The sequence below is a fragment of the Xiphias gladius genome, chromosome 15, assembly GCF_016859285.1.
Source record: "Xiphias gladius isolate SHS-SW01 ecotype Sanya breed wild chromosome 15, ASM1685928v1, whole genome shotgun sequence".
NCBI lineage: Eukaryota > Metazoa > Chordata > Actinopteri > Istiophoriformes > Xiphiidae > Xiphias > Xiphias gladius.
In genome coordinates, this window is record NC_053414.1 from 19,475,904 (window position 1) to 19,492,757 (window position 16,854).

Sequence of the window (16,854 nt, forward strand, 5' to 3'; positions counted from 1 at the left end):
CATACCGCAAAACACTATAGGCATTGAAATGCTGCTGTAACAGCCTACTCTCTACTGGGGAGGCTTTCCAAAAGATTTTGATACCTGGGTGCAAAGATTTGCTCCCATTCAGTTGAAAGGACTTGAATGGGGTTGAGGTCAGGGCTCTGTGCAGGCCAGTCAAGTTCTTTTGCACAAAACTCAGAAAACCATTTCTTTATGGACCTTGTTTTGAGGCACGTCACAGGAAAGGGCTATCCCCAAACTGCTGCCACAACGTGGGAAGCATACCATTGTCTTAAGTGCCACTGAATACGGTTGCATTAAGATTTCCCAAGGGGTCTTGCCCAGCCTTGAATAAGAGCCCTGGAGCAAAAGGACACAAACATATATGGACGGGACAAGTAGTCTACATTCATTTGCCTATATTGTTCATCTATAGTAATGAAAATCAATTACTTCCTTTATGCATTTTTTTAACCTTCATTCCACTGCAGTAAAGTGGCCATTTTAAAACCTATACCCAGCAGCATTCCTGTACAGTGCCCATACAAAGAGAATGTGTATACTGCTATTAATTAACAAAGTTCAAGTTTATTGTTGCAGCAACAAAATTATTGGGGCCACAGATCTGATCTTTAGATCTGACATCTACTGCCATTTACTAACCAGTTGTGCCCAGTCTTCATTTGTTGACAATATGAGTGTAAGGAAGTAAGAGCTGGTGGACGGCAGGTAAGTGGCTTATGCCACTAACCAGAGTAGTTTTTTTTCTTTTTTTTTTTTTCTTCTTACTTTTTAAAAAAGAATTTGCAGCGATGGGTCACTGCTGCAGTCTATTAACTTCCCTGAATCTAAGGCTAGATAAGCTATCTGATTTATGCTGGAGTTTTCCTGGAGTATTCCTTTTTAAAGTGGATATAAACAAAAACAAAAACCTACGTAGATGTACAAGGGTGACATTTGTTTTGTGTTCTTGCGCCACCTATCGGCGCGTCGTTTGCCTGCCAGTCCGTTCACCCCGCGGTCTCCGTGGGTCACTGTGACACACCGCGGGGGTGTGCTTCGGGCCACGGTACAGGTAAGGGGTCGCTGGTCTTAGCGGGAGGCATTTGGGATTTAGCGTCAAGTTCTGGGATGGATGGGTGTTTACTGGTTTATTTGTTTCCCCGCGGTAAGCACATTATCTGTCAACAGCCGACTCGACGATAGCTGTCAATCACTAGCGATAGCTAATGGCAGGTGTTAGCAGGTAGCTCAGTTAGCCGGGACCGGGCACAGAGGAGCCAGAGTTACTGACTTTACTTGAATGTACAACCGTAAGTTTAGCCTCTATTTTCACTTAATTTCTTTTTTCCCCCCAATCATTTTAGTGTACACTTTCAACCCAAAATATTTACATAAACTACAATCTGAAGCCCTTTTGTTCCTGCTTAAGACATACAGCTTTAAAAATGGGTCATAAATATAGAGTTTCCTTCTTTTCTTTCTTTTTTTTTTTTTTTTTAAAGGCTCTGTAATTTCCTCAAACAGCTGGGCTCTGTAGATTTTAGTAAACGCTGTTCAAACATGAATATAAAGTGCATTTAGGGGACTATTTTCAGCCAAGGATGAACAAATTCGTTTAAAAATAAAAAAAATACTGTGCTCACGTTCATCGTAATGAAGGAACATGAGGCCCAGTGCAACAGTATGCATCACTGATGTTTAAAAAAAAAAAAAAAAAAACTTTTTATAACAACAATCGAAGTCTGGTACAGAGGAAGAAGCTATATCAGGATTTAGCTACACAGAGAATAGTTGTTAGTAGGATTAATAAGAATAAGAAAGATACAGAATATCACCAGACCTATCCTTTGAATGTTGTGTGTTTACACTTAGGTCAGTTTATCAACATAGAGCCACTGATTCACGCTAAAAGTAAATGTTTGTGTACCAGACTTAAACCAGTTTCATTTGAATTCGATTTTGGACACCGTATTAATGTGCTTTCCTTTGTATAGTTACGAAGGGAAGAATGCAAAACAATTGTACTTCCCATATGAAAGCTTTCTTTATATGATATTCTCAATGATCCTCAATATAAAAACATGGAAGTCTCGTGGATAAGTTGACCATACCATGGGTTTCTGTAATGGCCGTCAATTTTAATTATTTCAACTGTTTCTCAGAAGTCATGTTTCTTTGCTGTCAGTCTGGTATGACAACTTTCTAAATACTGCAACAGCCATGACCCTTAGCCACTGAATCAGACTGCACCATATTTGCTTAATACGTGGAACCCTGACTCAGACTACAAATTGATTTAAACAGCTGAACATGTTAACGGATCTCTATGAAGTGTAATGTTTTTCACCATTTGTGGCGCACACAACAGAATTTCAGATTTGATGATTGCATTTTTCTAACTGAAATCTTCCTTTGGAGTTACAGTTGTCATCTCTTTCTTTTAATCAAAGAATCACATATTTTCTAATGCAGCTACTTGTCTTGGAAAGTTTCATGCCCATCCAAGCTTTGGAAGTGCTGTAACTGCAAGTAATCTAAAATAAATTCATATTAATGGAGAAAAAGAACGAGACTTTTACTTCTAGAACCCTGGGCGCCCAAAATGACTCGTCCCACTTCGCTACTCTACTGACAACAGCTTTGCAAGTTCATCGAAAACATAGTTGGGTTGATTAAAGTGTGTATTAAAGAATATTATAGTTTTCTATAGTACATGCAAACAAATACAAATTGGGTTTTAATTTTAATACATTTTCCGCAGATTTTAAAATATCCTGAGGTGTTAGTTGATGCACTGGATTTATTAATATTTTGGTTTTATTTTTTTATTTATTTTTTGACCAGTTCAACCCAGATATATAAAGTGCAAAGGGGCGTAGGTCAGGGGATCCCCAAAGTCATAAGGAATTATCCTCTGGGGACCATGAATGTACCAAATTTCAAGGCAATACACCCAATAGTTACCAATTATATCATTTTCATGAAAATCTAAAGTTACTGATAATATGTCAATTTTGTATTTTTTTCTACAGCAAAAATAGCTTCTTTTAAGTTAGGTTTAATTTGATTATTTTTATTTTCTTTAATACTGCTCACTTACATAAAACCTTGCAACTGTACATTATAGGTAACACGATGCCTCAAAATGGTATGAACTTCGATGGTAGAAGAAGAGGAGTGCGTCACAACACCTGTAAAGCAAATGGTTTGGTCAACAGTCAGGTCCCAGGCAGAGGTTTGGTTAATGGAGTCACTGCTCACAATGGCTGCCCAGCTACTGCCACTAGAATCAGTGAGAGCACACCAGCAGGCATACTGAATGGTACCAAACCACAATGCATGGTTAATGGTTATTTCAACCACGGGTATCAAGGCAGGATTGCAAAAGCAGCGCCCCCAAGGACACGCAGGAAACAAGGAAAAATTATTCCAGCTGTGACTGATGCCTCAGCAGCTGGCAGGGTCATCAGCAGAGACATTTCAGGTGGTATCTCAGTCAGTGGGGCCACCAGTCTAGACACTGTTGCTTTGCCCAGTATTTCTGACCAAATGGCACCAGAGCCCAGCCTGTCAGCAGCAGCAAAGAACCAGAGAAGGAGGAGGAAATCCATATGTAAGAAAAGGTGAGCCAGCTACCCGATAACTGCTTTTTAATAGCTTGTTCAGTCCAAATTGCTCATTCTTTATTATTCACCCCTTTCAATCCAATCACCCCTATATAAGTGAAATGTGAGCAGTTACAAGGCTGGTGTAGACAACTGCATTGGTTAACATGGAAATTACTCTGTTCTGTCAAACAGACGACTCAGAAATGCAACTGTCGACAGGGTGTGACATGCAATAAAAACTACTACCTCACTTTGTTTTTGGTGGACCTGCCAACTCGATCGCATTTTTGATTGAGAGGGGAGAATTTTAAATGCCTGAATTTTCATTTGAGGCTAACTGATGTAAGAGCTGTACAATTCAAATTAGTGCAGTGTTAAAGGAAAAATTTTATATTTTGGAAAATAGTCTTTTTTGCTGAGAGTTAGATCCAAAGATTGTTGCCCCATACATATATGTATCTGTCTGTTAAATATAAGGCTACAGCCAGCAGCCAGTTAGCTTAGAGTAGCATAAAGACTGGAAACAGGGGAAACAGCTAAGCCAAGAAATAGTAAACCACAAATTGTTGTTATACATTTCATTATTGTACAGATCAAAGAAATTAGATATAACCTGTTAATTAGTGAACTTCAGAGGTGCTGGCAGCCACGCTGGATAGAGGCTTATGGCAAGAAGGCAAATACATGTATTTCTCAAAACCCCCATAATTGCTCCCACTGCTCCCTGACTACATATTTGATAAGCATGTATTGCGAAGAAACAACTAAAGTGTCAGCTATCAAAAATGGTGCATGTAAAGATTTGGCTAACTCCAATAATCATGAAAAAGTCCCTCTGCAAAGAAAAAATGTGCATAATTTTGGAATGTTTCACCCGTTCTGTCGACCTTTTCTAGATACTCTGAATTCGTCTCTCCGGAGAACTATACACTCCTATTGATGCCACCACAAGAGGAGGAAGACTGGGAGAATGAGATCCAAGAGGTCACACTCACCGACTGGGAAAAGATGTGTTTTGGGGTCAGACCCTATGGTAACGAAAAAATGATTAACCAATACTATACCAAAATTTCTCCCTCCACAGTACTGTATTGATAGTATACTGTATACTGATTTCACCAAATGCCTGAAATAATACTACACAGTGTGCACTATGATTAGGCAAGTGAATATTTTGACCATATCATAATTTTATCCATAATTTCCAACTCCAAGCTGTATAAACTTGAATGCTTATTGGATTTAATGCATATCACGTGATGTGTATTTCTGTAAGGAGGGAGGGTGCGGCCTAAGGAGATCAATACCGGATATCAAGGTGTGCATAATTATTAGGCAGATTCTTCTCCCCAGGAAAAGTGGGCCAAAAAAGAGATTTAACCAACTCTGAAAAGTCAAAACTTGTAAAAAGTCTTGACGGACCAGATGGATGGGCCCGTGGTTGAATCAGTAACAGACACAGAGCTCCACTTCGACACCAGGGGGTGGAGGTGGGGTACTGGTATGGGCAGGTATTATTAAAGATGAGCTAGTTGGCCCTTTTCGGGTTGAAAATTGACTCAAAATCAACTCTCAGACCTGCTGCCAATTTTTAGAAGAAACTTTCTTCAAGCAGTGGTACAGGAAAAAGTCTGCATCTTTCAAGAAGACTTTGATTTTTATGCAAGACAACACTCCCATCACATGCATCAAAGTACTCCACTGCGTGGCTGGCCAGTAAAGGCCTTAAAGATGAAAAACTAATGACATGGCCCCCTTCTTCACCTGACTTAAACCCTATTGAGAACTGTTGGGCCCTTCTTAAGCAGTGAAAATAAACAAGTGAGATGGGAAAATCTTTGTTTTTCATTTAGTTGCATAATAATTCTGCACACTAATAGTTGCCTAATAATGGTGTACATATAGATATTCTCTTAAGAAAACCAAAACTTCACCTTTACTACTTAAATGTTCAGGTTTGAGGGTTTGTTATCATTTTGGATTGACCAAGAGCAATGTAGTTGTACAATAACGAAATTAATCCTCAAAAATACAACCTGCCTAATAATTGTGCACGCAGTGTAATTGTTTTTTGTTTGTTTGTTTTTTTTAAAGAAAATTTTTAGGTACTATTTCTAGAATTCAGGTCAGGCCAAGTACAGGTGTTTTACTTGTATTTTGTGCCTCCTCCAGGTCCAGAGGATGTGCTCCACTTTGCATTGCGGGATTTGACACTAAAGCAAAGGGACACAGTTGACCTGCCGGTGACAGCCAATTACAGCCCAGCCACACACCACCCACATCCTGTGCAATGGACCTGCTACAAAATTCCCACTGAGCCAGACCAGTTCGTCGACGCTGACGAGTAAGCCAGACATATGCTGTTGTGTTGGAAGAATGGTTGAAATCAGTGTTCACTTAGAAAATGAACTGATGGCCCTTTAGTTAACCCTTATTGGCACTGTCCAGATTTTCTGGTCAGGTGACCTATTTGAGGATCCTGGATAGTACCCATGCTTAGAATATTTGTGTAGTCAGCATCTTGCTTTATTTCCTCATGTAAAATATTAGTGGAAGAAATTAATTTTAAACTTACTCTAGGTTAGCATCCATGCAAAGCTTCGGAATCAAGTAGGTTAAAGCTATCATAGGTCAAAGATTGGAGGGTGGAGTCTAGGTTGAAATCTAGTGTTTTTTGTTTTTTTTTTATAGGTTTTTTTTATATTTTATTTTCAGATTTCATATTTGTTTTATAATATTAGAAAGTAATTTGTTGGACTTTTGTTATCTTAAGGAATGATTTTAGTTAACTACCACACGTCAGTGACTGTTGTTACTGAAGATGGTCATGCGTTTCTGTTGGAATTCTTATCCTCATAATTTTGCTAGCATTTCAAGAACAAAAGCAAAAGTTTTTATCTAAAGGTTTTTTGTGTTTTAAAACACCTGAAATGGGAACACAGTTGTCATAATAAGTTGCTCTTTTTAGTGATTACATGATCAGTTGCATTGTTTATAAATTGCACATGTTCACAACAAGTACATGAAGAAACTATTTTAATTTGGGACAGCCGACCTTACCAAGAAATTATGGTATGTTTATGTAACGACAACATATCGTTACCTGCCTGTTCAGATCTTCATTTTCATAACCACAATAAATCAATTTTTCTTCTGGCTTGTGCTCAAACCATTGCATGTTTATCTTCACTAGTCAGTGCCCCAATCAAAATGAGGTTCACCCCAGTAGGAGAGCAAGTAGGCCCACCTCTGGTTTTGATCTCTTTGGCCAGTTGGCCACCTGAACCCATGGATTTGCTGGTTTAAATCCTACTGACTGTTACTTAAGGGAGACTTCAGAAGCGATGACAGTTTTTGGCCACTAGATGGGGGAGTTGGTGTAAGGTTTCGTTGTCTCTGAGTTATTACACACACTTCAGTGAGTTCAGTGGGTTCATTCCCAAGGATTTGGGAGACACAAGCATTTAACTGGCATACTGCTCAATCCTCATTTCTGTCTGGAGTTTCATTTAGAATGCAACTAAAGATGGAGTTGCAGGCAACTGTTACTGGGCTGTCTAATGTCATCTATTAAGCATTAATGTCCACAGACACCATGTCAATAATAAAGTGAGGTCATAATCTGATGGGGGGGGGGCTGATGGAACTATGTAGTTGAATTTTAAGTAGAGCTGTGAGTTTTTTTTTTTTTTTTTTTGTCAAGCAAAAGAATGCAACATCAGATCCGGTGATATCAAAGAGATGAAGTCGCTTTTGATGTTCCCCAGCCCTCTCTGAAAATGTCATTGTTGATGTTAAGGGCAAATGTGACTTGAGGATTGGTGATAATAAGGAAAGACGATGATATTGTTGTTCTTTTCTGGTGTTTGCAGGCACTTACGATGGGGATTGAACTGTCACCGTGCACTCTGTGCACAAGTCCCATGCAAGTGTTCATAGGAGGTTAGAATACAGTGTCAAAAACAAGAGAAGCATGACATGAAGTTTTCCAAAATACCATAGGGGTGATCCTGTTAGGGTGGAACAGTGTCTCAGTGGTTAGCACATTCATGTCCCAGCAGGAAGGTGGAGTTTTCTTGAGGTGTCTCAGTTCAGTCCCCCCAAAGTTAGACAACATGCAGGTTTGAACTGAACTTAAAACTGTGGGAATCTGAGAGTGAACGTGAATGCTTTTCTTTGTCTGTATATGATGGCCTTGTGATAGAGTGATTACCTGTCATGGGTATAGCCCACCTGTTGCCCAGTGTATGCTGGGATGGGCTCCAGGTTATCCAGCCCCGAACAGAATAAGTTGAAAATGGATGGATGATTGTCTGAATGTTAATTTTTAATTTGTATTTGTCTGTATCTGTTGGAAGAGTTTCCAGAGAGCTCACCCATACCGAATGTCATTGTTAATTTACTGCACAGATGATCATTCTTTGCAAACCTGGCGTGCCCTAAAGTGAAAATCCATTTCAAAGCAGAATTCCCATATGTTATTTGTTTGATCATAGACACTTTAATACATATTTGTGAGCCTGAATAACTCTCTCCCAAGTCCAGAAACCAGAAAAAAAACAGAATCACATTTGTCATGCTATCATGAGATTAAGTCTCGTAGCTGCTTGTTTGACAGGAAATGACGCACTATCAGTGTTTTCACGTTCATGTGACCTATTTTGTATAGAAGAAATTGTTATTCACAAAAATGTGCCTGTTAACTCATTTTTAAAGTCCTCTTCAATACCATCAGTCAGTTCACAAAGCCCATCTGTTATTCATTGTCATTGGAGCAGCTCACATACTGGTGCACTCTCACTTTTAGCTTTGTGAGAGGCTGGTTCATATTCACAGATCTAGACTAAAGCAGCGTTCAGAATCATAAAAAAAAGTGTATTTGCTTTAGCATTCAAGGGATTTCCCCCTAATGCTGCAGTAGCTGTAATAGTCTTGCATTACTATGTTGGGGGGGGGGGGTATCATAGTTGCATTGTTAAGAAATAGCAAGTTTCATACATGTTGTAATCTTGGTGAGTGATTAATGGCCCTATATGTCCCAATGGATCCTTTCACCACATCCTGTGTTTGGACTAATAAGCAGATACTGGAGGTCCGACCTTACTGGCCCCGCTTACCATCCTACATCCACACTGCAGCTATGGTATGGATCAACTTCACTTTTTAATTAGAGAAAAGCATGACATTTGCATATTTATACCGGTAGTACACTGACACCCTTCCCCATGTTATATGGTTTTAATGGCCAGATAGACTTTGAATGTTATAAAAGTTTCTCATGCTGAGATGACTTTTTGAAAATCAGCTACAGGCCTTAGTGCCACATTTCTCATATGTGACTCACCACCAGTTATTTCATCTGGTTCCAGTGTGACCAGTCATTTAGCATTCAGCGTCTATTGATCTGGCAACATAATGGTTTGTTAGCCTGGCACAAGAAGAGGCTCAGGAGGAGACAGGAAGGAGGACTGTGGTTAGCTCAACCTCCTGCAGCTAACCAAAGCAAACACGTTGAGGTAGTGGATATACATTTGTCACGAAAATCACCGTTACTCTAACTGTGCTGTCCCATATCGATAATTCTTTCTGTTAACCACTGCAGCCAAATGTCCAAAAATTACATTACCATTCATTACCACCAACATGGGCAGTGAAGTTTACTTTGAGTCAGTCTCGCATACACAGTCCTGCTGCTGTAAATACTCAGTAGAGCACCAAATGTGTGATAAGCCACTTTCACTAAAATGGTCCCCAACAAATGCACAATGAATTATCGAGCCTTTATAAAAAATGAAGCTTTATATTTGTTGACCCCCACCACACCCCCAAACCCTTTTTTAAGATTTACAACCTCAGTTGGAACCAATGGGCATTGAGACAGGTGGAAAGCATTAAGAGACACACTTACACGTTGGTTTTGGTCTTTTTATTTATTTTCTTTACAATAAGTGAAATATTTAATATTGAATAATAATGTTTGTGCATTCCTGTGACTTTCTGTGGTGGCAGTTTAAACAAGATGTCAGATTTGAGCTTGGATAACCTAAAATATGAACTCTAACAAAGTTGGTCTGTTATGAGATTGACTTAACATTTGACTGATTTCAAACACTTGTTAAAAGTAAAATGCTTTAATACATCAGTCGTTGGGATAAGTTATCCAGTTAGGTGTGACATGTAAATGATCTAATAGTCTATTTGAGGGAGGTCTCAAATTTCATTTCATCTCAGATAACCCTATCACTACGGGAAATTCATAGTTATTTTGAAGAAAAGAAATCTGAAATATAAGAAACTGCAGAATAGACTCAACAAATGGGGCCTTTTTAAATCACAGTACAGAAATCCATAATAAATACCTCATTCTAATCTTAATGCAAAAGTTTTACTCTAGCCCTAACCAAAGTAATACAGCCCAAGCTAAGACACTGAACCAAAATGTAACATAATACTGTATGCACAGTATTAGGTCATTAGTAGTAGGTTACCACTGGGGGAAATGACCGCTAGAGAAATTCTTCAGTTCTCTCACATCCTTCCACATAAGCAACAATGTATTATGTGCTACATATGATCTTGTCCCACTTCCTCTTCCTGTTAATGACCTGCCGCAGTGCCTGATAAATTGTACACCCAGTTCAGACAGACAGCTAGCTCTCCATTTCTCCTCTGTGACTCACCTCCAGTCATTGCTTTTTCATCTCTCGTCAGTGTGTCCGATCATTTTCTGTGCCTTGTCTTGATTGGTCTTGTAACGGCATGTTGGCAAGTACAGGAAGATGCCTGTGGTTAGTTAACATCAGCCAGAACTAACCAGTACAAAAACATAAATAAATTGGCTGTTTTGGGGAGTAGGGATTCCGGTAAATTAGAACAATTATCTGCAGTCCAGTAGTGAAAATTGGTAAAAGATGGAAACTACAAGGCCTTTGGAAAATTTGCCTCAGTCAAGCAAGACCCATGCCAGTGTTATTTAATTTGGGATTTTTTTTTTTTTTTTTTCACAGAGTTTTGGCAGCATTAAATTTAATGACTCCTTGGCATTTAAAATTCTCTAAACCTTATGGAAATGATGAATAGTATTTAATGGCTTGTTTTAAGCCGTGAGGATGTGAGCACATGGATTTGAATGAGGTTCTGTAAAGCAGATTGTATCGCTCCCAAAGAAGAGGGTTCATGGTTTCCTTTAATTGTGACTTGACCCAGTAGGAAGACAGCCAGAGTGTAGAGATCTGGGTGACAGACCATCGAGAAAAAAAATGCAAATTGCCTGTGGAAATAGCTGGCAGTTGGTGGCGACTGTAAAGGTTACAATAGCCTAATGACCGAGCACACTGTTTCTTAACTTTGTGATGAAAGAAAAAGGTGCTGCAATGCTTCAACAGTCCTCCCATCTAGGTTAGCTTGTCACATACTAAATCAACCTTCAGCCTCACACTGAGCCAGATTATTGGTGTCTTGAAAGAAACAATTGCCACATCTGGTGAACAGAGGAAGGGCAACATATTTCGCTGAGTCAGAGTGATTGGAATCACGAGGTGTTTGCCTGGAGTGAAATCTTCACCATATGGTGAAACTGGAGCACTGCACCAGTCTTACAAGCCTGTGTCTGGTAAAATCTACTTCCTGTGTGTCACTGTAATGCTATTCTATGCTTCTTGTTGTAACATGATGGATTTTATTAGGGTGCAGTTGAGGAAATGCATATGTTTTAACAGAAATCCCTCCTGATTTGAATTAGAGCAACATATTTCAGCTATGCCCACTGCCAGTCCAGCTTGTATTAGAAAGTAGTCACAAATGTCTCTAATATTTTGAAATGAAATAGAAGCGATAGTGCCATTCTTGGATGTTAAACGTTACAATTACACACACATTTTCGTAGAGAATTAAGAGAAAAAAAAGCAAAATATGATTGACACTGCCAGGATATTTTTCCAGGGTTATAGGTATGTTTTATATTTTTAAGAATATAATATTTAAGAATTGGTGTGGATATTTACTCTCCTTTTACAAAGAAAGTGGGCATGATTTGTATAGCCTGTGGTTTTGACTTGTTCATCTTCTTGTCATGGCCTCTGCAACATAGAAGTAATCATTTCATTTTATATTGACTGCAGTTCTTCTTCAAGGTCTTAGTTTGAGAGCCAAAGGGACTATGGTCAGTTCATAGTCCGGTCAGTTTATAGTCCGGTCAGTTCATAGTCCTGTCAATCTATTCTTAAAGGAATTTCTTGACGAATTTTTCAAAACGGGACACCTTTTGAAATGAAAAGATTATTCTTGATTCTTTCTGCTTTAATAGTCACCTTACATTGAATCTATCAAGTACGCTACTCCTAACTATTATTTTTAATCTGGCAATTATTTTCATGTGTAATTTATTAATCACATGGCCTATAAAATGTTATACCTATGTTGATGTTTTCAAACAACTTGTTTTGTCCAACCAACAGTCTAAAACATATAGGTGTCCGTTTTTCTATTGTAAAGGACTAAGAAAACGGGCAATAGTTCACATTTAAGAAGCTGGGACCATAGAACTTTTGGCAGTTATTTGCTTAAAAAAAAACCCTTAACCACAATGCAATGCAGTTGTAATCGCTTAAATGTTTCAGCTCTACTATCAAGCAGTTGGAGAGTTAAAGCTGTGTTAATCTTATTTAAATCTGAAATGTCCTCCTGACATTTTGAAGTTGAGTTCACGTCCAAGCCCAAATTGATCTTAATGTTTACTAAGCTATTTTGCATTCATCCAATATCCTTACCCAAAGTCTTTCATCTTCTTTTCAGTCTTGGAATGAATACCCAGTAATTAAAGGGTTATTCGTCGCCATGCAGACATCATGTATTGCCTGCAGTACTGTGCCAGGCCCAGACAGAGGCAGTGTTTATCAGCCATGCAACTACTGACCCTCTGGCCTGTTGGGATGCTGGGCTCGTAGCTCAGCTGGCTGTTATGCACCAGCCTGTGACGACCTGCAAGTCTGGTTGCTCTGCTTACCTGTCTGCCTCCTACTTGCCTGCCTGTATCTGTCTTCCTACCTGTTTGGTAGTCTCTTACTGACAGCCTCTCTGTCTCCCTCTCAGACCCCTTGCCTGGCTGCCTCTCTGGACGTCTGCCGTCCAGCTACATTTTTTGCCTCCCGACTGTCAGTCTTGCAGCACTAGCTGGCAGGCTGTCATTCTTCTCTCCTCTCTGGTCGTCTTTTATCTGTCTACCCGGTCGCCTGTCTGGCTGTCTGGCTGTCTGGCTTCCCAGCCGAGGGATGGCTGAATGGTTGCTGGATAACAAGCATCCCGCAGACCCACCACTCACATTCAAGAACGGAGACAGGGAGGGAGGGTGAGAGAAAGGGGGAGGAGGAAGCTGTGACAGATGAAAGGAGAGATAAAGAGAGAAAGGGTGAGAGGAAGGGAAGGCGTGGAGATAGATGCGCGTTAAAGAGGAACAGAGGGAGACGATGAAGGCAGGATAAAGCAGATGGATAAGTGGGTGAGCAGAGCAGAGTGAGTGAAAGAAGTAGGGAGACCTGAGATAAGGAGACAGAGAGACAAGGCATACTGCTTATTAAGAGGCTTACACTCAGCTGCTGTTTCTATATTGAATTATCACACAGTCGTATTGTTAGTCTAACTTAACAGGCACAAAAACAAACATCCAGTGACTCTATCTCTCTTAAACCATCTTCTACACGTGCATACCAACACAGGCAGTCGTGTAGTGTCAGACTTCTTGGTCTCTGCACACAGTCACTCTGATGAGACCTGCATCTGAATTACAGATGAGATTGTCTGGTGTAAAGTGCTGTAGTCAGAGTTACAAATTTACAACTCTTTTGTATAATGCATGAATTTGACTGTAGTTAATCTCATCAGGCAACCTTGGTCTGGGGTATCTCTCTAACGCTGTGCTCTGACCCCATGTAAAATAAATATTTTGTAATAAATGGCCATGAAATAAAGCTAAGCATTTAAGTTAGGAATTGAGTCATGAATCCTGTGTAGGGCTGAAAAAGTTGCTCAATAACCAGTTTATCAATCAACAGAAAATGAATTGCCAAATATTTTTTTTGTTATTCGTTCGATGCCTTTCTGTTTTATGCCATTGTTAATTAAATATCTTTGTTTTTATACACTGTTAGACAAAAAATTGAATTTGAAGATGTAACTTTGGCCTCAAGGAATTGTGATGGACAAGTAAGTGATGAATCAAAAAAAAATCTACATATTAATTGGAATGATAAATGAAAATAATCATTAGTTGAGCTGTAATTCTGGGCAGTCCTGTGTGTGATGCAGAAAAATGATTCTTTAATATAAATACAATAGATTTGGTACAAAAAATTGTGGTATTCATGATTAAAATGTCCGACTCACATATTTAGTTAAACTCTCTCTGCCTTTTAATCAGTGTAGCGTGGTTGCTCATAGCATTAGCCTACATGCTATTTGCTGAGCTTGTAATTCTATGTTTGCCTGTGCGCGTGTGTGCGTGACAGAGCTGGAAAGGAAGGGAGCAGGAAAGGGGGGTTACCATCAGCCTCTCTGTGTATCTTTGATCAGCAGGGCAGAACCCAGAATCCTCATTCTCCACATTGCTCTGTGGAGTGATAAGAGGAGTTGTAGCTAGCTGGCTTACACCTCCCACACCCATTTCTAGAGTACACAAAAACACACATACTGTATGCCATACATCACTGAGGAATCTGCCCTTTTAAAGATGAATTATATTCACTTTCCTGCCTCTGTCTGCCTCTCCCTTTTTCTCCCGCCCTCCTTCCTCCCTCGTCTGTCTCGGCGCATGTGTTGTATTTCCATGCCATTTGTAGCTGTGGTCAGTGGAGCCATCTTTGCAGCTGTATCCACAGTCATAACTAACTTTCCGAAGGGGAAGGCCCATCCGACAGCACATAACAATGGAATGTGACCTAACTGTCACAGCTGATAGAGATATCTGTGGCCTTGTGTCTTAATTTGCACCCCAGCAGTAGCTGGTGGTGGAGTTCAGCTGTTTCCTCCTTTATTACAGTATCAGGTAATTGCTTTGTAATACAAGTCTGATTTTGTAATATTACAATATTTCTCACAGTGAGCCTTCCAGAAAATCTTCATCAACTATGGAAAACACATCTTGACTCATGGTCTAAAGTGGACCACGAGTTGTGTGTGGTGGTGTGGAAAATTGATCCTCTGCAATTTCTTCTTCTTTTTTTTTCTTTTTTCTTTTTTTTTTTTTTTTTTTTTTTTTGGAAGATGAGACACAGCCCGTGTCATTTAGCAATGATGTGCACAAACCTACATTGCAATCTTTTTTTTGGCAATCTACTGTTTTGGGATGCTGCCAGGATTTGGTGGTGACACCTTCTTCTAAAGTAAAGCTGTCATGTCATTCACATGGGTTAATATCAGTCTCTGTGAAAAACTGCTAAACAGTCATTGATTTCAGTAATTGCAGCACTAATTTTGATTCGTATTTTGCTTCAGTAATGTAAATCCGTTTTTGGTCACAGCTGATTGTTGTTCTTTCTTTGGTTGGGTTCTGCTTAGAGAACAATGAACGTGCTGAATATTACTTGATGAGTCACTGACAGGTTTTCCTGGGTGGTGTCCTCTGATGATACATAACATGCATCTTGATTTATTCACACCTCTACTAAGAACTGGTTCTCGTTCATTCACTGTATTTCACTTTAGCATATGTCCAGTTTACCAAAACATCCCTTCATAATGACTAAATCACTTGGCATCCATACATTGCCAGATAAAGAGGAAAAAGACCAACATGCTAATTAATGTGGGCATGTTTTGTTCTGACCCCTGTCAAAGACCTCACAACATTGACAATAAACAGAACTGTCTGCCATTGAATTTTTGCACAGTGCGGGCAGAAAAGTGGGCATCTGGTGGAACAGCACCTCTTTTGCTTGTGGCAGTGTAACCTGGCACCGGCTGCAAAGATATGGCAGCAGGATGGCAGCTTCGCAGACAGACAAACAGAGGGAGCGGGCACTGTATCCAGGACGAGCAAGGTCGCCGGCAGGTTGATTGAGTGCTTGTAGGTGTGGGTGACCTCCTTCGCTCCCCTCAGTGGCAAAAGGGAGCGGAGAGTGAGGGGAGGATGGAGCAGGAGAGGAGAGGAGGGAGTTAAGAGGTTGTATCACTGCTGTCTGTCCCACTTTTCTTTCCATTCTCTCTTTCTCTCTTTCTTTCTCCATCTCTGCCCCTTTGGTCACACACTCAGACATGTTCTCTGTTCCCATACATGCAAGTATTTACACAGTACAGTACAGTGTACTTCCATACACACTTATCAGGGCACAGTTAAATTCTCTCTACCTCTATTTACTACATTCCTACATACGGTGCACATGTTGAGCGTATTTTGGTGAGCTTACACACCGCATATAAAAACCTTGGACCTGGAGTGTGTCCATTATATCGAGCCTACATTAAGTTAATCTGTGACTTTCTCTTAGTCTCAACCACCTTATTCATCTCAGCCAGCTCCATCTTTTGTACAGGCCATATTATTGTACATCAGCACAGCCACGGTTGTCACGCAGCATTGATCACACTTAATCACTGTGACAGACGGGCAGGTTGGTGAGTCAGCGGGCGTACACGTCCACCTGTGTCAAGCGGGTCTACCACTGAAATGTAACAGGCAGGCTTAAAACCTGGCCGTCATGTGCAAATGTGAAAAGCACAGCGGGGCGGATCTATCGAGGGCAGAGGGAGAGGTGAGGATTTAAAGGAATAGGTCGACATTCTGGGGGAAAAAAAACTTATTCGCTTTCTTTCCGAGAGTTAGATGAAAAGATTTATACCACTCTCCCATCTATAACTTCAATATCAAGCTCCAGCAGCCAGTTAGCTTACCTTAGCATAAAGACTGAAAGCAGGGGCAAACAGCTAGCTTCCCACCAGCACCTCTAAAGCTCACTTATTAGCACCTTCTATCTCGTTTGTTTAATCTGTACAAAAACCAAAAAGTGTAAAAACAACAAGATGTGGTTTTACTGGGGGTCATGGACGGGACTACTTTTTTTGGCCAGACACAGCAACTTCCAGGAGTCTCTGCTCATTGCCTGGCAACCTCACAGTAACAAGACCAGATTACTGTTTAGATTTGTTGGTGGATAGGGCCAGACTGTTTCGCTCTGTTTCCAGTCCCGTTTCCAGTCTTTAAGCTAAGCTAAGCTAATTGGCTGCTGGCTGTAGCTTCATATTTAGTGTACGGACGTGAGTCATACTG

At 40.1% G+C, this 16,854-nt stretch overlaps 1 protein-coding gene across 1 annotated transcript in view; it reads left to right on the forward strand.

Moving 5' to 3' along the window:
* The first annotated feature begins 979 nt into the window (after positions 1–979).
* Positions 980–16,854, forward strand: part of LOC120799652 — a 65,024-nt gene continuing 49,149 nt past the window's right edge. Inside the window, exons 1-4 of the mRNA XM_040144886.1 lie at positions 980–1,060; positions 3,116–3,611; positions 4,493–4,629; positions 5,769–5,940. Of these exons, the coding sequence (XP_040000820.1) occupies positions 3,124–3,611; positions 4,493–4,629; positions 5,769–5,940 (797 nt within the window). The 5' untranslated portion in view covers positions 980–1,060; positions 3,116–3,123. The remainder of the gene's footprint in view (positions 1,061–3,115; positions 3,612–4,492; positions 4,630–5,768; positions 5,941–16,854) is intronic.